The following is a 17521-nucleotide window of genomic DNA, read 5'->3' on the forward strand; positions in this document are numbered from 1 at the left end:
TAATCTACGCTTGATGGGAAGTGCAGCTTTTATTAAGCTGTTTGGTTTGATAGAAATGAATCATAAAGAAATGAGAGTGTCATAAGCTGATAACAACCAATATGAGGGCGGAATATATGTATGTAGGTAGGTATGCATGTATGTATGTATGTATGTATATATATACTTTTATATACATGATTCATATATATATATATATATATATATATATATATATATATATATATATATATATATATATATATATATGATTATAATCACTTTTGTACGCGATTCATTTGTCACACATTACCACAGGTGAAAAATAAGAGACGGTGTAGTCCTGACCGGTTTCGACTTTATTTCAAGCCATTGACAAAGGACTGATACAGAGTATTAGAAGTCACAAATAGATATGCTACAGGAACAGTACTTATACATATACTGTATATATATATATATATATATATATATATATATATATATATATATATATATATATATATATATAATGTATATATATGCTCTTTGGGCATATTTTCTCTCTTATGTAATTTCTGTTTAAGTAAATTGAATAATATTTTTTTATTTTTGAGAAGCTTCCTGAAGAGAAAAATAAGAGGTATAGACTGATTCAAAGTCTACATAAAAAGATAGTTTCTGCAAGAAGTAATGTCACTGACATACACACACACATTATATATATAATATATCTATATATATACACAATTCTGACTCACTTCCGGATCGAACCCAGGTCTTCAGGGCGCTGCCAACTGTGGGTTCAGTTGGCAGTGCCAATGCCTTCCACTTGCAAGACCTGGGTTCGATCCGTATGTGAGTCAGAAATATATTCCCGTTCCACACGTTACTGTGTGTTGATCACTTCTATATATATATATATATATATATATATATATATATATATATATATATATATATATATATATATATATATATTACACATACTTACACATACATACATAAAGCTTGACACGAAGCAAGGCACTTTCTCATGAGCAGTGTCAATAACTGCACGTAAACATCCATCCAACACTCATAATTTACGATAAAAGACAGTATCAACCTTCAATTATCTCAACTCGGTCGGGTCGTGAGTAATTGATTTTTTTTTCACCATCTCTCTTATAAAGAAGAAAGTTCCGTTGGCCCTTTTACTCTGCCACTTAAACTGATAAGATCTCTCTCTCTCTCTCTCTCTCTAGAAAAGGAGGGTCAGTCACCCGGGTTATCTGTGTATGGAAACCTTCAGTCAAAATGTGTTAAGAGATGTTTGTGGCATGATGTAATAGGCTATTGTAGCTTCTTGGTCGTGTGTCAAATCTTTATTTTTTTTCCTGTGCTTCAAATTTCTTCCTGCTATTCAAATCCATTTCTCTTTTTTCGTACGAGCTCTCTCTCTCTCTCATGCACACACATTATATATATATATATATATATATTTATACATTTACGTAACCATGATATTTCTATGTATATACACATTGAATTAATATACATACGATAATGCAAGGACATACATAAAGAACATGACACCTGAAATGTATCTACAAGTCTGTCGATCTCATTATCAAAACTGACTGTCACACAGAACATATCGTCCCTTTTTTTTGGCAAAGTGTCGAATATGCATTTTTAAAACAAATTTTTTTGAGTTATCTGTATCGACGGTGATTTTGTCATTGACTTTCAATTTCAGCTATGTATTAAAAGTCTGTCTGTCTGTCTGTCTGTCTGTCTGTCTGTCTGTCTCTCTCTCTCTCTCTCTCTCTCTCTCTCTCTCTCTCTCTCTCACCATCCAGGATGATGATAAACATTTGGCCATTTTCAAAGAAAAGGATTCTGAATTTTCAAATAAACTGATATCGACGATATTCGATAAATTCCCACATTACAACATTATCATAAAACGCAATCAAATGTTTTCAAATGAAAAGCCTTCTACGACAGTGAAATAAAATGATCACAGGTGATATTTCAAAAACTTTTTGACTATAATTATAAACTTATTAAAGAGTAATAGAAACATTCTCCACGAAATGGCATCAAGACCTCACCTCTGTCGGCTGCGTTGCAGGTGTTCACAAATGTTCAAGGCTACAGTTTGAAAATCAAGAGATAAGGATAAATGCCACAGATAAAAGGTAAAATTAAGTATGACGAGAGAGAGAGAGAGAGAGAGAGAGAGAGAGAGAGAGAGAGAGAGAGAGAGAGAGAGAGAGAGAGAGAGAGAGAGAGAGAGAGAGAATTTACTGCACACCGAGGTTGAGAGAATATGGAATATGTATGTGAAGGAGGATCCTATACGATTATACACACAGTACATAATGAGAGAGAGAGAGAGAGAGAGAGAGAGAGAGAGAGAGAGAGAGAGAGAGAGAGAGAGAGAGAGAGAGAGAGATTATGGACCGTACTTGGGAGAAATTACTGCATACCGAGAATATGGAATACGTGAAGTAAGTTACGATACGATTACACATGCTTATTGAGAGAGAGAGAGAGAGAGAGAGAGAGAGAGAGAGAGAGAGAGAGAGAGAGAGAGAGAGAGAGAGAGAGAGAGAGAGAGAAATTACCGCACACCGAGATTGGGAGAATATGGAAAATATATGTAGAGGTTAAGATTATACCAATATACTGAGAGAGAGAGAGAGAGAGAGAGAGAGAGAGAGAGAGAGAGAGAGAGAGAGAGAGAGTTTCATTTTTTAAAGACTACCATTAAGAACGCCGGTAATTTGTCTTAACCCGAGGCTTTGCCTTGTTACAGCGGCAACAGCACACCTGGTGACAAATCAGGCACGCGATGATTACAGGTAAAGGAGGTGGGCATTTGGAGGAAGCGATGGCTCAAAGGATATGTAAATAAACAAAAGATGATGCCTTGGGGTTACTAAAATCCATATATATCATAGTTCTGCTCCTTCAGTTGAAGAGATGTTTGTAACATACAACTGTAATACGATTAAGGTCACTAGTTGTGTCCACTCAAGTAATCGTTGGTGCTCAAATGACAAATAAATCCTTATATTAGGCAATTCTGAGTCTTCAGTTTAAGAGATGTTAATAGGATTTAACTCTTGCACCGTTAATCATTAACTCTTACGGTAACTGAATTTATCATGAACTCTCAGCACGTACAAAAGAAAAACAAAATTGAAAACACGAATGAACGATGATTCTCCTAAAGAGAAACGTACAAGAGAAATTAACAATAATAAACAAGTAAATAGAATGTGGAGAAGAGCACGAACGAACGTCCATTCTTTTAAACAGAAACGTACAAGAAAAATTAACAATAATAATAGGAAAAAAATAAAACAGAATCAGGTATGAATTTCGCAAGTCCAACTACCTGATTATACTAATGGCCTGTTTCAGGCGCATTGGCGTCAAGACCATCTGTGGTAAACATTCCTCATATGGCCAAGAGAACTTGAAGCTCATCACACAGTTCTATTAAGAAAAAAATATATTTCGAAGCGTCGATACCTCTGGGAAATTAATTATTCATGATGTGTAAATGAAACGGGGTTTTTTTGAGATGAAGGAGTCACGCCACACAGCCTACTCAAATTTTAAGAGTGGGTAATCATCCTATTCTAACTCAAGTTTTATATATTTGCCCCTGGGTAAAATTTTGGAAATCTTTACTTTTCTCTAAAGCTTTATTTAAAAATATTGTACGTTGTTATTTTTCCTGCTTCATTGCGAGTCCCGTTACACTGTATGTCTATACTTAACAATAGCGGTTAAGAATGGAAATATATTATTTTTATTATTTACCCTGAGAAAATTAGAAATGAGTCCTTTTCAAAGATTTTTACTTTTTGTAAGCGCAAGATGAGACAGTCCTTAATAATAGTTCTTTTCATACAATAATGTCTCAGTTTTCTTATAAACAGGGACTGTCCAAGAAGTCTGGCCTTGACAGACTGGACAGATACACTGGTCTAACGGAAATGTCTGTTTGTAATAGTCTTAATGGACAGGACAGAAGCAACAGTCTTGATAAACTGGACAGCAGATGCCATGGTCCTTGGCGAACTGAACAAATGCTAAAGTTTTGACAAACAAGGCAAATGCGAAGTCCTTGACAAACTTGACAGATGCAATGGTCTTTGAAGTTTTGACAAATACATTGGTCTTCATGGACTGGGCAAATGAAATGGCACTGAGAGACTGGAAACTTGGACAAAACTCGACGGTCTGGACAATGCATGGTCATGACTGGTAGATTTGACAGATGTAAGGACCATAGTGGCCTGGACGTGAATTGGCTTTAACCTACTCGATAGGTGCAATGATCTTGATGAGCCTGACAGATATAATGCCACTAATGACTAGATCACAATAATGACTTTGTTAATGAGGGAAGATATATCAGCATGGAGGATTCACCTAACGCATGGGGAATGATGGTGCATTGGTCTAGATAAATTAAACAGATGTAATGTGTTTTGACTGACCACAGGTGCCTCACTCTTGATCTTTACAGATGCAAAGGCTTTGATGAAAGGGGCAGATGTAATGATCTTAACAGAGAGGACAGGTGTACTGGTCTTCACAGACAGAACAGAAGCAATGCTCTTGAGTGACTGGTCAGATGAAATGGTTTTTATGGACTAGAAAAAAAAATGATCTTGGCAGATATGACAGGTACAGTGGTACTGACAAACTTGATGAAAAAATGTTTTTAGGGACCTGAATGTTTCAATGGTCTTGATGTACATACGCAATGAATCAGACAAATCACACATATGTAAAGATCCGTAACCAGGAATATGCAATGGTCTTCATAGAATGGACAGGTGCATTGGTCTTGAAAGGGCAGTCAGGTGCACTAGATTTGACAGAGTGGAAAGGTATATTGGTCTTTGACAAACCACACAGGTGCGTGAGTCATGAGTGGAGCATTTAGGTACAACATTTTTAAGTGATGACCATGTTTGCGTAGTAATTTAACACGCCGCTTTCATTAGTTATGAACAAGAGGAGATTAATGTGACAAATAAAACTGGATGATTTAATCAATCTATTATGCGAAAACATTCGCCCTCTGCTGTACATTTTTTGTTTCACAAACTGACAGACATATGGGAATAATGTTATACGTATTTGACTAACTTACAATCCTTCATGCATAAGTTATTAATTTAATTCCTTCTACCATTTAAGGTTACTTGACGAAAATACAGTATATTAGTCATCAGGTTAATGAGCTCATTAGGACCGCGAGAAAAAACTCGTTCGCTTCGAGATTTGAAAGTATAATGGTTTTTTTAAAAGTCTTCCTTCATTACAGCACACGCCAGATACTTCTGGACATCTGTGTTCCAAAGATATTTTTTTTTTCTCTCACAGAAAAACTGTTTTTCCACACACACACGACTTGCCGAGCTGGGTTCGTCTTTTGAGGAGACCGGTAAGGTGCTGACGTGAACGACTCCTTCTCAGGTCAATTGGCTGGTGTCGTGTCGCCTTTAGACTCGTTACGAAAGTGTTTTAGGGGGTTGTGCTTCCTTTAAAACGACCCGTTCAAGAGAATAAGGTCAGACAAATACGATCCGTTCAAGAAAATAAGGTCAAATACGATCCGTTCAATAAAGTAAGGTCGGACAAAAACGATCCGTTCAAGACAATAAGGGCAGACTAAAACGATCCGTTCAGGAAAGTAAGGTCAGGCAAAAACGATCCGTTCAAGACAGTAAGGGTAGACAAAAGCGATCTGCTCAAGATCGATCCGTACAAGAAAGTAAGGTCAGACAAAAAAAGATTCGTTCAGGAAAGTAAGGTCAGATAAAAACGATCCGTTGAGGAAAGTAAGGTCAGAAAAAACGATCCCCCCAAGAAAATAAGATCAGAAAAAATTACCTGTTCAAGAAAATAATGTCAGAAAACACAATCCTTCAAGAAAGTAAGGTCAGAAAAAAAACGACTTGTTCAAGAAAATAAAGTCAGGCAAAAACGATCCGTTCAGGAAAATAAGGACAGACAAAAAAGATCCGTTCAAGAAAATGTCAGACAAAAAGATCCGTTCAAGAAAATAAGGTCAGGCAAAACGATCTGTCCAAGAAAATGAAGGTCAGAAAACACAACCCTTCAAGAAAGTAAGGTCAGAAAAAGACTTGTTCAAGAAAATAAGGTCAGACAAAAACGACCCGTTCAGGAAAATAAGGTCTGACAAAAAGATCCGTTCAAGGAAATACGGTCACACAGCCGAGAAATCTCGTACAGAAACCAAGTCCCTTACGCATCCTCTGTTATTTTATATATATATATATATATATATATATATATATATATATATATATATATATATATATATATATATATATATATATATATATATATATATATATATAATATGAGAGGATGTGTAAGGGACTTGGTTTCTGTTCGAGATTTTTATATACATATATATACGATCTTACACAATCTATTTTTTCATGGAAAAGATTCCAACCAGATTAAAAATAATGCATAGCAGCGGAAAATTACGGGAACCTAATCTGTTGTTTATAAATACTGGAAATATTCCACCAAAAAATTGCAGTGCAAAATGGTGAAGTCGATTTTTTTTAATGTGATCTTTTATGTTTTTTGTTTAGTGCGGACACAAAAGTGCAAAAACCCCTAATGTTATTGTAAAAAAAAAAGTGGAGATTAATTACGATAAGCTACCCATCTCGTAAGATCAGGGACCACGGAAGCGGGGGAAAAAGTTCCACGGCAATAAGTCTCTTGGTATCCTCAATCCAAAACGAGAGTCTTCTGTATAAAAATCACAAATTTAAAACTGATTTGTTCCGAAACTGCAAATTTACAACTGTTTTTAATGAAAGTGCAAATTAAAACTGTTTTATACGTATAAGAAAGTGCAAATTTAAAACTGTTTTATACTGACTGTGAAAATTTAAAAATATTTTATGCCGATAGTGGATATTTAAAACTGTTTTAACTGATAGTACAAATGCAAAAACTGTTTTAGATTACAATCACAAATAAAACTTTTATAGTGATAGTGCAAATTTAAAACTGTTTAGACTAAAATCCCGAATTCAAAACGGATTTATACTGAAAGTACAAATTTAAAACTGTTTTACACTACAATCACAAATTTAAAACAGTTTTTATACTAATAGTGAAATTTAAAACTGCTTAGACTAAAACCCCGAATTTAAAATTGATTTATGCTGAAAGTACAAATTTAAATCTGTTTTTACATTAAAGTCACAAATTTAAAACTGCTTTATATTAAAACCTTAAATTTAAAACTGTTTTATATTAAAATTATAAATTTTAAACTATTTTATATTAACATCATAAATTTAAAAGTGTTTTACATTAAAATCATAAATTTAAAACTGTTTTATATTAAAATCATAAATTTAAAAATTCAAAACTGTCTTATATTAAAATCACAAATTTAAAACCTTATTATACTGATAGTGCAAAGGGCTGCAGCTAGGAGCCGAAGGGACGCTGCAAAGAACCTTGAATAATGCCTACAGTGCACTGCGTGAGGTGCACTGAAGGCATACTACACCCAAGGGGAATCTAGTAAGATAGAGATTTACTTGTGAAAGAAATAATAAGTAATTGGTTTTATTCATCAGCTTTGATTTTTTTTTTATTTCAGGTCGACTACATTAGGTCAGGTCAAATAACAACTCGTTGACCTTTGGGATGCTTCGTCAGCTTCCATTAATCTGCGTTGGGATTATCCTCTTTGCCCAGGTACAAATTTTGTGAATATTATTAATATTAGGGGGAAATGAGTTCCAACTGCCCCATCTACAGTTCAGGTTTCAATTTCTTTCAATTCCTCGCAAGAAAACAGTGAAATCTGCTATTTTTGTCAAAACGAAATTTCTGAAAATGTTCCTCCCAGCAATATTACTATTGCTGGTAAAAAACAGTCTCAAAGCCACTGCTCTATATCCCGCGCATGCGTGACAGTGCCGCTGTAATATTCCTTGAAAGAAAACAATGAAATGTGCTGCTTTTGCAAAGCGAAAATTCTGACGGGATTCCTCCCAGCAAATATATATTATTAATATTGGTAGAAAAATAAGTCTCGAAGCCACTGTTCTATGTATCGCGCAAGCCTGACAGTTCCGCTGTAATATTCCTTGAAAGAAAACAATGAAATTGGCTACTTTTACAAAAACGAAATTTCTGATAATATTCCTCCCAGCAAATATATTATTAAAATATTGGTAGAAAAATAAGTCCCAATGGCCCAGTTCTATATGCCGCGCGAACGTGACAGTTCCGCCGTAACATTCCTTGAAAGAAAACAACAAAATCAGCTCCTTTTGCAAAAACGAAAATTCTGACGGGATTCCTCCCCAGCAGGATGCCCTCGCCCAAACGCTGTTGCCAGACTACTGCAGCGAAGAGGTAATGAGTGGACACATCAACAAGAGGGGCCACGCAGCAAACATCCTCCGCGGCAAGATTGAGGTCCCAGCATTCACCACCGGGAACGCCAGAGGCCTGACGGAGGTGGCCAATTACTTCGGGATAACCTCCCCGGAGGACATCCAGAATTTCCAGGGCTCGGTGGCCGAGTGTTGCAAGCAATCTGACGTCTGTCGCGAGAGGGGAGGGTCGTGTCTGCCCTCATGGTTCAAGTGGTTCTTCCCCTGCTACGACGACGGTCTGTCTGAGCGGCGCGCCATTGGCAGATTGTACCTGTATCTTGCATTGAGTCTTGGCATATTTCCGTTCATGCGAATGCCTTACAGGAAAATGCTGCAGCCAAATTATGCATGTACACACACACATATATATATATATATATATATATAAATTATATATAATATATATATATATATATATACAATCACAAATATGAGCCACTGCCAAATCCACATCGACGGGATAACGAGGGAAAGCACAGAGCATTTTCATGATTTATTGTGCTGACGTTTCACAAACCATCTCGGTTGCATTTTCAAGGCTGCAAATATTTGAACACCATATTACTCGTAATAACTAGCAGAATAGTTCGACAAAATACATAGATTTACTACATTGACATCCTCAGTAAAAGTAAAAATATAGCAGAATAAGTGAAATTTAAGAAAACAACTCAGAATACAAAGATATAAAAACACATGTAAACTTAAAAAACTTAAAAATGTAAAAAGACGTAAAATAATCTTGACACCACTAGTTTACATCAATATATTCTTTGAAGTGAGACAAAAATAAAATTAGTAAAAAACCAGCAAAAAAGAACGAAATTGAGAGTCCAAAAATAAAATTAATGCCAAAGAAAAGCATAAGCGCAAGCTACAGGTAAACGCACAGCGGAGCGATATCAAGAAAATAAACAGAAGAACCTTCAGAGACCAAAGAAACGAAAGACGAAGTGCAACGGGCCATTACGTAATGTACAATTGGATGGAGGAATTCTGCGGTTGCTTGACGGAACTAGCTTTTTGTCATTATGGACTCCTAAGACGTGAAGTTCGTTTTCATTTTGTACGTGTCCTATGATTTGAAATCTTTGGCCTCTATGTGTTTACAGATCTTTTGAGTGATTCGAATATTTGATTGTTCTGGATTGGACAGTCTACCCCCTGTCCTAAAACTTACTCCTCTATGAGAGTCCAAGCGTACTTTTAGTAGCCTTTTTGTACATCCAACATAGGTCCCTCGACTACATCTAGGGCAAATATATTTGTATACAACGTTGGATGTAAACATTGGACTCAGCTTGTCTTTGTATATGAACAGAGAACCAATGGTGACTGGGTTCTTAGGAATAAGTTTCAAGTTTAGGGCTGGTAGTTCTTTGTGTATTATATCAATTAGCTTTTTTCTGAAATTGTCATCATGAAGAAACGGAAAACTCGCATACATTGACACATACATCTTCCTGGTTTAGTTTCCACGAGGAAATCATTAAATTAGGTATTTATTTTGAAAACAACTGTTTTCCTCGTAAACTCTTTCTCAGGTACTTAAATAAAATACTCTACCGGAAAATTGTTCCTCCTATCTCTATCAGCACTGTTCCCAAATTAAAAATGTATGCGAGTTTTCCGTTTCTTCATGATGACAATTTCAGAAAAAGCTAATTGATATAATACACAAAGAACTACCAGCCCTAAACTTGAAACTTATTCCTAAGAACCCAGTCACCATTGGTTCTCTGTTCATATACAAAGACAAGTTGAGTCCAATGTTTACATCCAACGTTGTATACAAATATATTTGCCCTAGATGTAGTCGAGGGACCTATGTTGATGTACAAAAAGGCTACTAAAAGTACGCTTGGACTCTCATAGAGGAGTAAGTTTTAGGACAGGGGGTAGACTGTCCAATCCAGAACAATCAAATATTCGGAATCACTCAAAGATCTGTAAAACACACATAGAGGCCAAAGATTTCCAAATCATAGGACACGTACAAAATGAAAACGAACTTCACGTCTTAGAGTCCATAATGATAAAAAAGCTAGTTCCGTCGTTAAACTCGCAGAATTCCTCCATCCAATTGTACATTACGTAATGGCCCGTTGCACTTCGTCTTTCGTTTCTCGGTCTCTGAAGGTTCTTCTGTTTAGTTTCTCTTTGATACTGCCCGCTGGGTGGGTGTTTTACTCCGTAGTGTTTTTGCGCTTTTATGTTTCTTCTTTTGGCAGTATTAATTTTATTTTGACCTTCAATTTTTTCGTTCTTTTTTTTTGCTGGTTTTTTACTAATTTTATTTTGTCTCACTTTAAATATATTGATGTAACCAGTGGTGTCAAGATTATTTTACGTCTTTTTTACATTTTTTAAGTTTTTTAAGTTTACGTTCTTTTTATATCTTTGTATTCTGATTTGTTTTTAAATTTCACTATTCTGCTATATTTTGCTTTTACTGAGGATGTCAATGTAGTAAATATGTATTTTGTCGAAATATTCTAAGAGTATTACGAGTAATATGGTGTTCAAATATTTGCAGCCTTGAAAATGCAACCGAGATGGTTTGTGAAACGTCGGCACAATAAATCATGAAAATGCTCTGTGCTTTCCCTCGTTACCCCGTCTATATATATATATATATATATATAATATATATATATATATATATATCTAGAAATATTTGCCTTAAAAAGTATGCATGTATACACACACACACATATATATATATTATAATATATATATATATATATATATATATATATATATATATATATATACATACATACATATATATATATACATGCATATATATATCTATATATACACACATACACATAAATATATACATAGGTATACGTATGAAATTGTAATAGCCACAATGCCCTCTTAACTTTCTCGAATTCTTCTCGAGAAAGTGAAGAGGGCATTGATTGTGGCTATTACAACTACATATGTATCAGGTAAAAAGTGACCATTAGATTCTACATATACGTATACATACACACATATACATATATATTCAAAATATAATCCACAACCCTTTCTTAATCAGCTAACGGTCCCAGAACCCCAGTGACACTCCACTGTCGTCATCACCCCTGAATAAAAGCCTTCAAACCACTGGATCTGAATCCTACGCCCATTTATGACACGCCCATTTATGACGCCTTTCCTTTTCTCTGATCCCTTCAGCGCCCTCGGCGTGTCCGTGCAACGGCACGTGCACGTACGGCGGCACGTGCAAGAGCGGCTGCTCGAGTACGGAGAACTTGTATCCGGATAATTCGTGCGGCACGGATCCCAGCGAATGTGGTTGCTGCGTGCGTAAGTAAAAATGATTATTATGATTATTATTATTCAGAAGATGAATCCCTATTCATATGGAGCAAGCCCATATTATTATTATTATTATTATTATTATTCAGAAGATGAACCCCTATTCATATGGAACAAGCCCATATTATTATTATTATTATTATTCAGAAGATGAACCCCTATTCATATGGTACAAGTCCACACTATTATTATTATTATTATTATTCAGAAGATTAACTGCTATTAATATGGTACAAGTCCACACTATTATCATTATTATTATTCAGAAGATGCTAATCAACAATGCTTTCGTGTTACTGGAGTTCAGCCTCATACCAAACCGACTAAACCACTCACTAATCCGCCCCACGTCACGACTGAGACTAAGGGCAGCTTCATTTCTCGTCAGCGGAGACTTCACTACGCCCCCAAGTGTTGCATCCACTTACCCTTTGGATTCACCTTCGAGAATTATATCTAATTTATCCTTTTCTCTGGACCTTCACAGAGTGTCTGGGGACGTGTGGGGAGAATGGCCAGTGCAGGAAGTTTTGCAATTTCCTGTGGGAGACTCAGGTCGGCACTTGCATGGGGTCGTCTCAGTGTAGATGTTGCCGACGTGAGTATGGCAATAATGTTTTTGTTGTTGTTATTGTTGTTTATCGTAGCTAGCGATGCCATACTGGACTACAATACAGAATCCAGGAGAAGGCCCAGCGCTGGAACCTATGGTGAGGTCATTCGGCGCTGAGAGAGAAATTGAGACTAGAAAGGTTTGAAAGGTGTAATAGGCAGAAAGCCTCGCAGTTGCACTATGTGACAATTGTTAGGAGAGGGTGGATAGCAGGATGGAAGAACGAGAATATGAACGGAGGTACAGCAAAAGGAATAAAAGGACTGGGTTGCAGCTAGGGGCCGAAAGGAGGCTGCAAAGAACATTAAGTAATGTCTACAGTGCGCCGGCACTAACCCCTTACGGGAACCATACTGGGCTGTATACTTGTGTGTTATCTCTTTGCGGCATATCAGAAAAGGCATACTCCTGTATCAACTTCTGCAATATTAGATAATTAACCGCCAATAAGTAACAATTCATTTCGTAATACAACCATTTGCAGTTAATTATTGTGATACTAAAATAATTACTTTTAATGAATGCTTCTTATGACAGTGAGATATTTCCCTTCTGTGACGATTTACATGTTTTATATTGGGAAATATATATATCTATAAATTTAAAAATTAGCAAATTCATTTGCATTTCTTACCGATTTTTGTAATAAGACAAATGAAGATTTGACAGCTATACACATCCGCTTTGCATCAAAAACACTGTGTTGGGAGAGAGAGAGAGAGAGAGAGAGAGAGAGAGAGAGAGAGAGAGAGAGAGAGAGAGAGAGAACGTTTCCACTCGTGGACGTACAGATAGGTTCAGTACAGAGGCAAGAAGTTAAATGTAACAAATAGCATAATAAAAACTAAAGGGGCTGACCAATCACAAAGACAGGGTTGAAATCGTATGAAGAAGAAGAAGAAGAAAAAGAAGAAGAAGGAGGAGGAGGAGGAGTAATCAATTTTCTTCTTCCCCTTTCCGCCAGGGTGCGAGGGAACTTGTGGAGGCGACGGCATCTGCAGGAAGATCTGTCGACAAACGGAGTACCAAGATGGCCCCTGCATGGGGACTACCGGCTGCAAGTGTTGTAAAAAGAAGGTCGATGGTACAGTATCGAATCGGCTTACTTTGAATTTTTGTTATTAAGAAAAATATAAATCCTTCCCATGAAATCTGACTTCATAACTGCTTTCATATGGGCAAGATCGAAGGACCTATGCATCTTGTCTTCAGTAAGCAGCAGAAACTTGAAAAAAAAGCAAAAAATTGGAGAAAAATATATTCGAAACCACATAGGCCTATACAGTTTCGGAGCGCCATGCTTCCTATTCAGTGTCTCCACACGATAGAGGGAGATGACGCTCCGGAACTGTATATGTGGATTTTTAAAATATATATTTGTTCTCCAATTTGTGTTTTTTTTTCAAGTTATCATCAAAAGCAGCTGAAAATATTAAGCCATGAGAAAAAAACATCACAGTTCTAAATGTTTTTTGTACAGAGACCACCTGGGAAATTTTAGCGTACCACTGTTAGAGTTAATCAGTAATTATATAAATATTTATCTAACAACAGCTCGACCTGACTGGAGATAGCGGGAGGTGTAATTTGCATTAATTAACAGGGGAAGTTGAATATATCGAATTTCAAGACGAATTTAGGCTGTCTAAAGCTTGAAGATTTTCCTACACCATAAAAAGTATAAACTGTCAGAATGGGGATTTTTTTTCGGTGGCAAACAAAATTTTGACATACTCCCTGTTCTCTATTTACATGCTAGAATGATATTAACATACCTGGATAACTGTTTATATGTCAACTCAATTTCCTCACGTTTTGTGGTCAAATTATATATATACATGCACACAAACATACATGCACACAAACATACACCTTAAACCAAGTAGAATCTTCCATTATGATTATAGCTTAATATTATTAGAAAAAATTTTTTTTGTGGTAGGCGCAATTTTAGATTGTACATACACACACACACACAAACAAACATGCACACAAACATACACACACACCTAAAACCAAGTAGAATCTTCCATTATGATTATAGCTTAATATTGTCAAAAAAATTTTTTTGTGGTAGGCGCAGGGTTAGACTGTACACACACACATACATACCCCCTTGAACTAGGTTGAACTTGCCATTAGGATTAATGCACGTGCAGGGTTAGAATGTAGGCTACACACACACACACACACACACGAAAACATACACACACACACACACCCCTTAAACCAGTTAGAACTTTCCATTATAATTATTAATATTTCATTTCAGACTGTTCTCACGAATCGTGCGGTAGACTTGGCATCTGCTCTTCTTCCTGCCCACCCTTATTGGCCACAGCTGGCGAATGTAGTGGGAACTGTGTCTGCTGTACCTTCTATACTGCATTAGATAATCTGGGGACAAAGGCCAGCATAAGTGGCTCTCGGAAGGAAAACTGAAATGTGACAGTCAACAGATCATGAATGGTGTCAATAAACTTTTGAGTTCGTTTCTCTCTCTCTCTCTCATATTTAAACAGGAATTGTATTTTTACTTATTGGGTTTTGAATTTTATTTCATATTTAGTCTTATGTATTTCTTAGTGGTTCTCTCTCTCTCTCTCTCTCTCTCTCTCTCTCTCTCTCATACTACAACAGGATTTTTCTTTCTACTTAAGTTGAGGACTTCCCCATCTTATTTCATATTCTTATTTATATTCTATTGGCTCGCTCTCTCTCTCTGTCTCATGCTTCAACTAATTGTTGGTGTTTACTTAAATATGAAATAAAATGGAAGAGCCTTTAATTATTATCTCTCTCTCTCTCTCTCTCTCTCATATTACAACAGGATTTTTCTTTCTACTTATGTTGAGGACTTTCCCATCTTATTTCATATTCTTATTTATTTTTTATTGTCTCTCTCTCTCTCTCTCTCTCTCTCTCTCATGTTTCAAATGAATGTTGGTTTTTACTTAAATATGAAATAAAATGGGAGAGCCTTTAATTATTATCTCTCTCTCTCTCTCTCTCTCTCTCTCATATTACAACGGGATTTTTCTTTCTACTTAAGCTAAGGGTTTTCTTATTTTATTTCATATTTAGTCTTATGTATTCTTTATTTGTTCTATCTAATCTCTCTCCCTCTCTCTCTCTCTCTCTCTCTCATATTTAAACAGGAGTTTTCTTTCAACTTAAGGGCTTTCCAATTTTATTTTATATTTAGTATTATTTATTTTTTATTGGTTATCTCTCTCTCTCTCTCTCTCTCTTTTCGTATTTAAACAGGGATTTTTTTCTAATTATGGGCTTTCCAATTTGTTTTTATATAAAATCTTTTTTTATTTTATATTGGTTCTCTATGTCTCTCTCTCTCTCTCTTTTCATATTTAACCAGGGATTTTTTTCTAATTATGGGCTTTCCAATTTGTTTTTGTATTAAATCTTTTTTATTTTATATTGGTTCTCTCTCTCTCTCTCTCTCTCTCTCTCTCTCTCTCTCTCTCTCTCTCTCTCTCTCTCTTTTCATATTTAAACAAGGATTTTTTTTCTACTTGAGGGCTTTCCAATTTGTTTTTATATTTAATCTTATTTATTTTATATTGGTTCTCTCTCTTTCTCTCTCTCTCTTTTCATTTTTAAACAAGGATTTTCTTTCTACTTGAGGGCTTTCCAATTTGTTTTTATATTTAATCTTATTTATTTTATATTGGTTCTGTCTCTCTCTCTCTCTCTCTCTCGTATTTGGAAATGTATCCAGTAAATTTAAACTGTTTGAACCAATCACATCCTCCTCATGATAAGGTATTGAGCTGTTCCATTATGATTCGAAATATTGTTATTATTCTCTAAACTGCAAAACATTGATTCCTTTACTTTGCTGAGATGGCAATACTTTATATTATTCACATTGTAAAACCATCAAATAAACATCATAAAAACAATGTGTTTTCTTAATTCTGAGAAGAAATAATAAAAAAAGGTGCAAAACAATATGGTTGCCCTAATTTGAGGTGTAAAACCTTCATAAGTTTTTGTACTCCATATTCAATAAAAAAAAAATAAGCGTTGGTATATGAACAGCATGGCAATATCACTTATTATTATTATTATTATTATTATTATTATTATTATTATTATTATTATTATTATTATTATTATTCATAAGATAAACCCCTATATATATGGAACAAGCCCACAAGGGCCACTGACTTGAAATTCAAGCTTCCAAAGAATATGGCGTTCATTTGAAAGAAATTACAGAAGATACTAGGAATTATTATTATTGTGTAATAAAAAAAATCCACAATTATATAGTAAATATATTACTATGTCAAATAAACAAGGACTTTCGAACACCTGAACGGTGTTCCTCATCAGTGCTCACGTTAGCACTGATGAGGAACACCGCTCAGGTGTTCGAAAGTCTTTGTTTATTTCACGTTATAATATATCTACTACATAATTGTGGATTTTTATTACACAGATTGTTTTTCACGAAACTGTGAATCTCTTAGCATTATTATTATTATTATTATTATTATTATTATTATTATTATTATTACTCAGAAGATAAACCCATATCCATATGGAACAAGCCCACCACAGGGGCCACTGACAAAAAGAAATAAGAAAACCTGATTTAATTCAGAATCTAAGAACAAATCAGCTTCATAAACAGAGCATACAATATTTGTCCTAACAGAATCTGCATATTTGCAAAATTTAATCATTCCACAAGCAATTCCTAAAATCCCCTCCTCTTTTACAATTCGGCTAAACATTTAAACAGCGCTGCCACGTATTTTACTGACAGCGCAATGTATAAATTTCATAGGACACATTTCGCTTTCACTCTAGGAAAAGGCGTGCATGTCTAGACGAACAAGCAGTGTTCCGTGCACGTGTACATTAGGGCCAGATTAGGTAATGCCTTTGTTGGACACAACGAGAAACTAATAAACTCGGCTGGATGGATATCTATCGTAATAGTTACGTCCGTCCACGCAACGTAAACCCGCTTCGGATGATTAGAAAACAAGTAAAGAAGGCGCCGAAATTTCTTCGGCGCAATCGAGCTTTCTGTATAGCGTATAATGCTGTATGAAATTCTCAGCCACTGCCCATGATACTGCCAGACGAAGCTCATGAAACTTACAGCCACGGCCCGGTG

The 17521-nt window shown here is 35.5% G+C and overlaps 1 protein-coding gene across 1 annotated transcript; it reads left to right on the plus strand.

Moving 5' to 3' along the window:
* Positions 1-7632: 7632 nt before the first annotated feature.
* On the plus strand, positions 7633-15178 carry LOC136841131 (uncharacterized). Its single transcript, XM_067108177.1, has 6 exons — positions 7633-7734; positions 8356-8683; positions 11613-11744; positions 12244-12354; positions 13334-13453; positions 14642-15178. The coding sequence occupies exons 1-6, from the start codon at positions 7684-7686 to the stop codon at positions 14809-14811; spliced, it is 912 nt and encodes a 303-aa protein (XP_066964278.1). The 5' UTR covers positions 7633-7683; the 3' UTR covers positions 14812-15178.
* The last annotated feature ends 2343 nt before the right edge of the window (positions 15179-17521 follow it).

This window comes from Macrobrachium rosenbergii, chromosome 8 (assembly GCF_040412425.1).
Source record: "Macrobrachium rosenbergii isolate ZJJX-2024 chromosome 8, ASM4041242v1, whole genome shotgun sequence".
NCBI classification, from domain to species: Eukaryota; Metazoa; Arthropoda; class Malacostraca; order Decapoda; family Palaemonidae; genus Macrobrachium; species Macrobrachium rosenbergii.